Below are 10,424 nucleotides of genomic sequence, written 5' to 3' on the forward strand. Positions count from 1 at the left end.
GGTACTAATGTAGACAAATATATATATATATATATATACTGTAATGTAATTCATATGTATGTTACTGCAACGCATGTATGTTAACGAATCTATTTATTCTTGTTTTGCAATTTGGCATTATCTGTGCTGTCTGCTTTTTTGTATAAAAAAATCATAAAATATAGTTTTAAAAAAAAACACCATGACCCCTGTTTGTAACATAGGCTTTCTGCCAAGAAACTTCTGTAGTCTCGAAGTCCAAGCTGAGATAGCCATCAGGGTTATTTTTCCAGGGAGAATGGGAGGAATCTCCTCCAGAGCTGGGTGCAGTGACTATGGGCAGCTTCCCAGAGTCTTGTCCTCACAGTGAGGTTGCCATGTTTGGTTTTATTGGGCCTGTACAAAGACCAAAACCAAAACTTGTGCTCACAGACTGTGGCCTACAACGTTTAACACAGAGGCATGAGATGGATAACAATCTTCTCATCTCAATCTCAGAAAGAAAGACAATTGGCATATTTCCCTAAATCATTAAAGGTACCCTGTGGTTTGTTTTTTTTTACCACTAACAGCACTATGCAGCAATGTTTTTATGAGTGGGTCCCTGTTTTGATTGTTCTCGTGCATAAGGACACACATGTACAAGCACGCAGGTGACACGATGCATGTTCATGCCAATGGTTTTGCACTAGTCCACTGATCTACAGCTGACGGTAACGTGGCAATGCACAGCCACAATCAGGGAAGAAGAGGGATGCAAGCAAGCAAACAATAATGCAGGTTTCAAACTTTTAAGAAAATTCTGCTTTACAAATGTCTCATGAGGAAGGAAATGCATTCAACATGTTTATCAGACCTCATGAATACACACAACGCATTCTGAAGAGAAACATTGTAAACAGAAACTTTGTTTACCAGAAAACCCCACAGGACACCTTTAACCATCGCTTTAGGTTGGAGATTGTGTTTTGTAAAATTTCCCCCCAGGGATCAATAAAGTATTTCTGATTCTGATTCTGATTTCTTCAATACTTTAACCACTGCCCAATGACCACCTGAACTCAAACAACAGGGAATTATGACTTGGCCTTTTGACAATTTTTTTTTACAAATTATTAATGAGTGGCCAAGAGCTGCAAAAATGTCTGTAATCTATAGTGTTTCATTGATAAAGGGGCTAGGTGGCTGCACCAAAGACTGCACAGACTGGGAGGAAGCTGCCTGGGAGGTTTGGTTCAGGGGAAAAGATGCCATCATACATTGGCGTAATTTTACTTCCTCTTTGTAACATTGGATTTGTTCAATTTACTTCCCCTCAAAACACACGTTTTATTTCACAGTTTTTAGCCACGATAACATCATGGCTCCAGGGATGGCTCGGTAGGTCCACCATTTTGGTCCAGACTGAAACATTCATGGTCCCCGGAGGATGAATCCTACTGACTTAAGTGATCCTCTGACTTTTCCTCTAGCGCCACTAGCAGGTCAAAATGTTAATTTATCCAAAACTTTGGTTTATGACTACAGACATTCCCATCAGCCTCATCTGTACTTTGTTTTTAGTGCTAATTATAAAACTTTTGCATGGTAACTCGCTAAACTAAGATGGTGAACATGGTAAACATTATACCTGCTAAACAATAACAATAAGCATTGTAATGGTGAGCATGTTAGAATGCTGATGTTAGCATTTAGCTTAAAGTACAGCCTCACGCTGCTAGTATGGCTGTAGACTTAAGTAGTGTGGTGCAGTATTTACTTTATTTGGCATACAGTATAAATTAAAGCACACACTAACTGGTGTCCCATGTAGTAAAACTACCATAATTGACTTAAATACTGCACATAGACAAAATGAGTCACTAGCTGTATTATACATTATGCGCTTTCTATCTAATGTTAAGGCACAACAATTCTATGTCAAAGAATGCTTTATCCTCACATGTAATTTATACGCATTTACTTTACAGTACAGTGTTTTCCTATTATATATATATGAGATACATGGTTTTCACTGGACAGGGAGTGGATGAATAACTGTAATCTAAAAAGTAACTTCTAACTAAAACTGTCAGACAAATGTAGTGAAGTAAAAACTACAATGTTTGTGTGGAGTAGAGGTAGAAAATAGCATAAAATGAAAATACTAAAGTAAATTTCAAGCACCTCGAATTTGTACTTGTAACCATGTATTGGTTTTAGACATTTCCACGTTTTATTTTACAGTATGTTGTGATCATGTGGTCAGGTCAGAGGAAGCTGACTTGTATGAGCCAATAAGCGGCGACCTGATGACGATGACGTTAGCCATTGGCTGGTTCAAAAGAGAGGAAATTTAAACGCTAACGTTGCGATTCGCGCGGCGCTTGCAGTTTCCTCAGTGTCGCTGTGAGAACAGACGGTAAGCTTCTCAATTTATCTAGCTTATTTAGGACTACAACAGGCATCGGTTCTCTGCTTTTTAAGTCAACCTTACTTAACGAGATAGCCACATTTAATATGTGTTAATTCGAATTAGCTGATAGTTTGATCTATATATCGCTTTCGTTACCTAACGCACGCTTATGAAGGCAAGCCTAGTTCGTCTGTTAACGTTGCTATCAGGCGTCTAAGCTAGCGTTAGTTGGGATTAGCTAAATACATCGCTAGCTTGGTCGGTTACCTGCACGTAGACTTTAGCAAGTGCCCCCTTATTTAATTTAAGATTCACCGTGTTTAATGTTCTCTTGTTCAGGTGAGTTGTCGAATAACACACCTTGAGATAATGGCGGAAAGCGACGGTGAGACTTCGGACATGTACGAATTTGATGCCCCGTCCCGAGTCGTTGACCTGAAAGAACTGGACAATGCCGAAAGCGAAGATAAGTGGTTTGGTAAGTCTCCCTTCAACATTTAATCTGACTGGTGTTCAGTAAACATTGCGTGGTTGAGACGGTAGTAAACAGTAGATGGTTCTTTGTTTAGCTTCACTTGCTGTCGGGCGATGTTGAGATTGTTACCAGAAACTACATAAGAGATGCCAGACCCCTGTCTGCTGGTCTGCTGCCATCTCCGATAAGTTATTTTATCAGCCCCATGCACTTTGTCTTTGGCAGAAAACATTTTTTGTTAACATACAGGAAGTGAGTGGTGCTGATGGGGCCCACAGAAACAGCCTGGGGTCACTCTTAGAACAGGGCTTCTGCCATTTATTCCTCCAGAAAATGTGTAAATAATCTACATGTACATCTGTCACATTATATTCAAAGTCGGAAAAAGGTGGTACACATTAAAGCAAATGATACCTCTGGAGCTTTGCATCTTATTAATGTCATCAATGACACCTTTTGGGCTGTAGGCCTTGCTCTGAGCACGAGTAGTGTTATTGCCAATCACTTGTATACAAGACAATGATGACAGTTTCTGTCTGTCTCTATGAATGTGTGTTTAACCTGCATCTGTCTGAACGTGGTATGTGGTACTGTTTTGACTATACACAGTGTGTGAATTACAGTAGGAGAGATGAGTGCTGTTTTGGAAAAAAAAATTGAGTTGTAAGTAATAAAACATGAGTGGCATTACTACAGGCCTAAATGCGAATGAGAATTGAAACTAATTATTTAAACTGTCTATACTACAGTGGCTTTTTTGCCCTAAGAGTAACTAATATGTAGATTAAATGACCCATTAAAGAATCTGTAAGGAGTTCCCATCAACTTGACCTTTTGATTATCTCTTGCGTGCAGAGAAACAGGCCGGTGGAGGAGATGGTCACCTTAAAACACCTATGAGAATTGACCGGCCCTTTGGGAGAAGTGAAGCGCCCGACCTGCCTAGAGCCATCGTAACTCCTCTACTCAAGACGGATGTGGACTCTGGTTAGTTTTCTTTGCATTATAATAATTACTAAGGATGCACACATAATTTCCAGTTAAAATACGTAAGTATAAATATATAGTGATAAACAGGTTCATGAAAACAAAATACAGTCTGGCATGTAGTTCTCTCCTGTAGCCCAGTGAGCTTTATTTAAATGTGGGGTTTGGAAAGACTGAACTGGATCTTAGGGATATATGCTTGGTTAACATCGACCCATATGGACTAATCAATATTTCAGTTCCTAGTACATCCACATCTCCACCTTCAAACATGGTCACATCCTGGGGTGCTGGAAGTCCTACTCGGACTGGTGCCCGACCAAAGACGATGACCTCTAATCAACCCCCTGCCCAGCCACGCAGGTACTGTGCTTCTGATGGCTACTCACCAATTTACACATCAAGTTGGCTTTACTTGTTACAGGAAGTATTAATCCGCCAGTAAAAACAGTTTTATCATGTCTGTGGCTCAGGTTATCGCGCTGTTATCATTCATCTTCGTTTTGGGCTAGAAGACAAATTATAACAAAACTGACTTTGACTACAGGGAGGGTCTAACAAAAGGGACTGCATCATGGGAAATACAGGATCAAGTGTTTTGTGTCAGTGTAGTACAATTTGATTTTTGACTTTTTTTGCTATTACAATTAATTTTCTTCTCATTGATTTATTCATTTTAGGGTATCAAAGCGTAAAGAGGCGGCCAGCGGTCCAGCTGTACCACCACCAAAGAAATACAAAAAGTAAGTGTCATGACAGTCATATCCTCTGAAGACGTTCTCCTGCCTTAAAGTGCCACCACATTTCCTTCTTACACTTTAATGCACGAGCATTCTGCAAAAGCCCCATTTTGTAGTTTTCAACTCGAGCCATTTGTTCTAGGAGTCCTGTTGCCCGACCAGCCCGAAAGTCCAATAGTGTCCTCCGCAGAAGGCAGTCTGAGTCAAAGACTGTGGCCAAGACCCGGGCGGCAGCAGCAGTTTCCACTACTGCAAACACAGAGTGAGTCCAAAACTACTTCAACCACCAGTAAAACCAGTTTCTCAGCCCTGTCCTCTGGAATTGGGTGGGTGGGGGGGAGTTATGAGCCCTTGCCAGTATTTGATTGCTCAGAAGAATTTCAGTTTTGTGATTTATATAATCAAAACATCCGGAATGGACTGAGAAGTGCTGTGAGCTGCAGGCATCTTTGTGTGCCAACTAAGAGACAGGTTATGCTTGAAAGGAACGCATTCTCAACTCGTCTCAACACATCAGGGTGTTTATGGCTGTTCTGAACACAAAGGTTGAGTGAGAAGCCCACTCTCAGAGAGGGGCACGAGATCTGTGATTGTTTAAATACAGGGACAACCGCTACACTTCAGTATTTTTTGGAATGAATTGTAGTGTTTGTGGAGGTGAGAAAGTAAGTCAGGCCCACTGTCGGTTTCTTTTAGACCCCACTGGAGCTGTTGTTGATTTGGCTGCAGAATTTGGTCTGAAGTCGCTTCACATGTGTGTGTTTTTACTCAACTTGGAACATTGCTGTGGCTCACATTTTAATAAGTAAAACGAATACCAGCAACATATGTGGCGTCAACATAGCCGAAGCCTGTTGATCACCGTCTGCTGGATTGTTGTCTTTCCATAAACAGAAGCTGAGTACTTGAGATCAAAGCCTCTGAAACAGTGTCTTGATGACATTAAGTGAAAGTGGTTCTAAATTACTTTAATAGAATATTTCCACTTTTAAATGGGAGACTGAGCTGGAAAAGCAGGTTAAAGCTGCATTTTCTGATTGTGTCCGAACAGTTCAACTAGCTCTGAAGACCAGGAGCTAGAGCGCATCAGGAACCTCCAGAAGGAAGTGGCTCTGCATCGCAAGAAGAACGAGGCCAGCTACAAAGCTGCCCTGGCAGGCAGTGAGTAAATGTTACTGACTTATTTTATGTGGAGCTGCAACTATTAGTAAATATTCTTGTGTAAAAGTGTATAGTATTTATGTTCTGATGAAGTTGTTGGTATGGGATTTGGTTTGATCTGGGTCTGTTATTTCAGATCCACCACCGAAGAAGATGGTCCTGTCCACAACTGTGCCTAAAGAATTCCGCTTCAACACCCGCGCTAAGGCCACCACTTCATCCAACACATCCCACAAGGACGTGGACTTTGTCACTCAGCTTCGCAAACCCTCCTCCCCAGTAAGTTCTTCATAATGCGACACCTTGAAGTTCTACTGAAACTGTCAAACCACTAAAGATTCACCTCGTGTTAGAATGTCAGCGGACCCTCTGAGGGGAAGCTGTTTTACTGCACAGGGGGTCCATATTGCTTGTCATCAAGGACCTCCACGTATGATCACATGAAACCTGCACCTCATTTTACATTTGCATCTTTTTTTCCCGTTTTTAGGCCAAGGCTATGAAAGGTGCCACAGTGCCCAAACCCTTCAACCTGTCGACCGGCAACAAGAGAAAGATGGACGAGCCGTCTGCCTACGTGCCCATGGCTCAGCAGATAGAGCGCTTCGAGAAACGAACCCCTGACCGCTACCACCTGCGCAGCCGCAAGAGTCAAGAGAGAGGTGAGCAGGTGTTTCTAAGAGAAGGGTTAAGTGTTTGTTCGGCGCAGGGGGCTTTAAGTGAATAACTCTATCACATGGATTATTGTGGGTTTTTTTGTCAGGGCCGTCCAGAGTGAAAGGCGAGCACCTGAAGCTCACCCAGCCTCACACCCCAGACCTGATGACCCGCCAGAGGAGCCGGCCACCCACGGCCAAGAGCAGCGCTGACCTGGAGGCTGAAGAGGTGGAAAAACTTAACAAGTAAGAGCCTTTACTTTACCCCTCCTCGTTGGTCTTTTGTAACTTTCTCAATCTGACAGTTCTGCCTGCTTTCTGCAGCGAGGGGAGCAAATGTGCACCAAGACCAATAGTGGACCATGCTCTGCTCTGTGTTTTTAATTGCAGGTTTAAATTCAAGGCCCTGGAACTGAATAGGAAAATATTGGACGGCGCAGAGGGCCTAAAGAAGCCAGCCGTGAAGGAACCCACTGTCCCTGAAGGCTTCGAGCTGCAGATTGAAAAAAGGCTCCAGGAGAGACAGGCCACCAAGAAGCCTCAGGAAGGTGAAGAGAAGCCGCACACCTTTAAATCCCAGCCTCTGCCCAAAAAGATCCTGGAAGGAGTAGTGGTGAGTTTTAAATCCTGCTGTCAACTCCAAGCCACCAAAACTTTGTTTTTATCGTTTTGAGAGAATGTAAAGCTTTTATGGTTAATTCCATATATGACTTTAATAAAAAGAGGATTTCCTCCTGTCAACAGGGATTGCCAGAGAAGAAAGTTTTGCATCCAACTGTTCCAGAGTCGCCAGCGTTTGCTCTCAAGAAGAGGATTCATGTGGAGCCCAAGGTTGAGGAGGTAAGGACACACTTGGTGGTCTTCAATTCAAAACTGCTGAACTCCTTTTCCCTCCACCATCCCCATATGAATGACCTTATTAAACCTGGTCTTTTTTCTTTTTTTGGGGGGGGTTCAGGTAAAACGGCCTTCGCCAATCAAGGCCCCCCCAGTGCCTCACTTTGGCCTCCCCTTCCAGCCCCGGCTACAAGAGAACCACCTTGTGGAGGTCTGTCCTTTCTCCTTTGAAGAGAGGGAACGAGAGAGGAGGGCACTGAAAGAGAAGAGGCTGGAGGAGAAGCGAAATGAAGAGGTGGAGTCTTCTTCCTGTTCCTATGATGTTAGATGTCAGAATAAAGACACAGCTATTAAATTGCCTTCCTCTGAACTTTTCCAGGTCCCACACTTCAAGGCCCAGCCACTGCCAGACTTCAACACTGTGGTTCTCCCAGAGAAGAAGAAGATGGAGCTCACGAAGCCTGAGCCCTTTAGACTGCTGCTGGACGAGCGGGGAGCCGCGAAGAGCAGTCGTTGGGAACAAATGGTACAACAGGATCTGACACTGAGCAGTTTTTATTCTCAACAATAACCGTCTTTATCTTGGACTTCAAACACATTTTCTGTGCCTTGTAGGTGAAAGAAGAGCAGAAACAACAGGAGGACGCAGCAGTATTCAAAGCCAGGCCCAACACGGTCACTCACAAAGAGCCTTTCCAGCCCAAAAAGGAGAGCCGGGCTGCAGTGGGTAAGTCTATTGACACTCAGGGCTGCACCACGAACCACTGACCATAAACCGACTGTGCCTATACTGATACTGTTAACATGGCCGTTGATCACTTCTGACTGGCTGACACCTCAAACATGGTTCCAGTAAAGCGTTTATCCAAAGCAGGCAGCAATGTTTAGGGTAGTTGAATAAGTCTGGTTGTTTTTTCCAAGAGATTTGACAAAAATCCCAACCAACAATGGGGTCACTCTGACTTCCCACCTTTTTTTTTTTTTTTTTTTTTTTTTTTTTAAAGGCTCAGTAATTTCCTGTAGGTTTTTCCTTTAGCTCACTGTAGTTTTTCAACTGGAAATCAAACATGAGGCTGCATTTTACTTGTCTCAGACACATCAGATGTCCTGCCGGCCTCTTCCTGTGCAGTAACGCACACTTGTCTGTTGACAAGCGTGATCTTAGGGAGTTAAGAGAATTTATTTTAGGGGAGGAGATCCGTTGCATCAAAACAAACATGGCAGAATCTGCAGACGCTTGAATGAAGGTTGTTATCAGATTTAGTTGATGGTGAAAATTGCTCGCTAGCAGCCCTGTTTATGCGTTCATGTTGCTGTTTGGAGTATTGAATATTGTCTGACACTACTCAGAGGCTGAAGTCTTCTTCAGTGCCGTGTAACTCACTCTGTCATTCTGTCGCGGCACTCTTTCAGAAGGCATTAATTCTTCCACAGTTGTGGAGGCCTTCGAGCTATCGACGGAGCGACGCGCCCGGGAGCGGCAGGAGTACGAGCAGCTGGCCAGTGAGAAGGAGGCTTTCAAGGCGCTCATGGAGGAGGAGCGGAGACGAGAGGAGGAGAACAGGGAGAAAGAGGAGGTCGCCAGGATGCGGCAAGAACAGGTCACTGCTAAACACTGTCTATTTGGAAATGTATTTGTGCATGAAAGCTATATTACTGATCCAGAAACGGGTCTCCCTGTCCTGGTTCAGAGCCACATTTATTATGCAAAACCAATGAAAGAATGGAAATGTCAGTTAAAACTGCAGGTCATAACCCACACATGAATCCCTCAGTGTAACATCTGAAAATAAGAGCGGACCAATGATGTGATGGGCCACACCTTCACCAGTCTGCTCTCACACTGAGTTTATTTTATTTCTGTCATCATTCTTTAACACGCAGCCATTTTCAAATGAGTGGCTTCTGCTCATTTTATCCATTAGGGGGCGCATTGACTACATGTGATTAACTGTTGATGCTGTGATGCAAGTTATGAATCAGTTACTACTCCAACATTGGCTATAGTCACTCTCTAACCTTTTTTGTGTAGTGTATTTATAAAGCACATTTAAAAGCAGCAGCTGTACAAGGCAGAGGACAAAGATCACAACGAATACATCAGAAACAAGAAATAAACAGAACACTTGTTTACAACATGTTTTCAAACTGAGCCGTACATTCCCAAGGGCAGGAGCCATGTTGTGATTTTTAGATTGGCAAGAAGACTTTTTAAGAGGCAAAATGGAGTGTATTAGCTGGTATAAACTTGTGTGTATGTAGCAGCAGTCTGCCTGACGTCCATCCTCTTCACCTCCTGCAGGTTCACAAGGCTCAACCCATCAGACACTACAAACCTGTGGCAGTGAAGAAGAGTGAGGTTCCTCTCACAGTCCCACAGTCGCCAAACTTCTCTGACCGCTTCCGCCTGTGATCATCCTGACTCGCTCCACTCTGTAAAATCTGCATATTTTACTACTTCTAATGTTTTTTTGGCAGAAGCCGCAAAATGAAGTTGGACCCCTCCATCTCAGACCGTCAGTAGGAAACTGTCTGTAAAGTGTAAATAGTGTATTTGAAATGACTGTCTGTTCCATGCTGTATATTCTTTCACTCTTCTTACTAATAACTCTTTTAACTCTTTCAAATAAAGTTTATAAAATCTTAACAGTTATGGGCATTTAATTATTTAATAGCAGCTTCAGCTTTAAACTTGGAAAAGCCCAAACTCCAAACCTGACCCTGGTGCAGGGAATCTGAAAGGATGGATTACAGAACTGCCCAGGGGCCCTCCAGGTTCACTTTGTGGTTATATTAGTTGATTTGTAAATTAGTTTTAATACTGTACTCACCACTGAATTTACATTGCCTTAAAGCAACACCTGGTATATAACAATCTTGCAGCCCTCCCGTTAAAATCTAACTATACAGTACAGACAATATAATTATAGTATGTATTGCTCTCATGTGGTGCACTTTACTAAATAGTAAATGTTAAGTGGTAACTTGCACAAGCCTACGAGTGGGAGAAATGGAGTCCTTGGGCCCCTAGTGGGTTAATTCAGCCGTTGGAGGGGAAGAAAACACCTAAATATGGAGTCAAAATAGTTCAAATGTTATTTCCACATTTGGTGGAGCCCCAAACACACGTAGGATGTTTGAAACAATATGACTGAACTACAGAATCAGTTACATTAACTTTGAACTCTGTTATT

General features: G+C 42.7%; 1 protein-coding gene across 1 annotated transcript; it reads left to right on the plus strand.

Moving 5' to 3' along the window:
* The first annotated feature begins 2,325 nt into the window (after window positions 1-2,325).
* On the plus strand, window positions 2,326-9,823 carry tpx2 (TPX2 microtubule nucleation factor). Its single transcript, XM_070910478.1, has 17 exons — window positions 2,326-2,380; window positions 2,714-2,852; window positions 3,705-3,836; window positions 4,076-4,199; window positions 4,517-4,579; window positions 4,719-4,838; window positions 5,628-5,737; window positions 5,874-6,016; window positions 6,228-6,399; window positions 6,501-6,639; window positions 6,784-7,006; window positions 7,138-7,233; window positions 7,352-7,525; window positions 7,610-7,756; window positions 7,846-7,957; window positions 8,644-8,831; window positions 9,533-9,823. Exons 2-17 carry the CDS (start codon window positions 2,744-2,746, stop codon window positions 9,641-9,643), a joined length of 2,163 nt encoding a protein of 720 aa, XP_070766579.1. The 5' UTR covers window positions 2,326-2,380; window positions 2,714-2,743; the 3' UTR covers window positions 9,644-9,823.
* Window positions 9,824-10,424: the final 601 nt, after the last annotated feature.

Source organism: Enoplosus armatus, chromosome 8 (assembly GCF_043641665.1).
Source record: "Enoplosus armatus isolate fEnoArm2 chromosome 8, fEnoArm2.hap1, whole genome shotgun sequence".
NCBI classification, from domain to species: domain Eukaryota; kingdom Metazoa; phylum Chordata; class Actinopteri; order Centrarchiformes; family Enoplosidae; genus Enoplosus; species Enoplosus armatus.

Bases quoted from the DNA above. Each gene is read 5' to 3' on its own strand.
- tpx2 (XM_070910478.1), top strand. From the start codon at position 2,744: ATGGCGGAAAGCGACGGTGAGACTTCGGACATGTACGAATTTGATGCC. The intron at 4,200-4,516 runs GTACTGTGCTTC...TATTCATTTTAG, and splicing joins CCCCCTGCCCAGCCACGCAG to GGTATCAAAGCGTAAAGAGG. The intron at 7,526-7,609 runs GTGGAGTCTTCT...GAACTTTTCCAG, and splicing joins AGGAGAAGCGAAATGAAGAG to GTCCCACACTTCAAGGCCCA.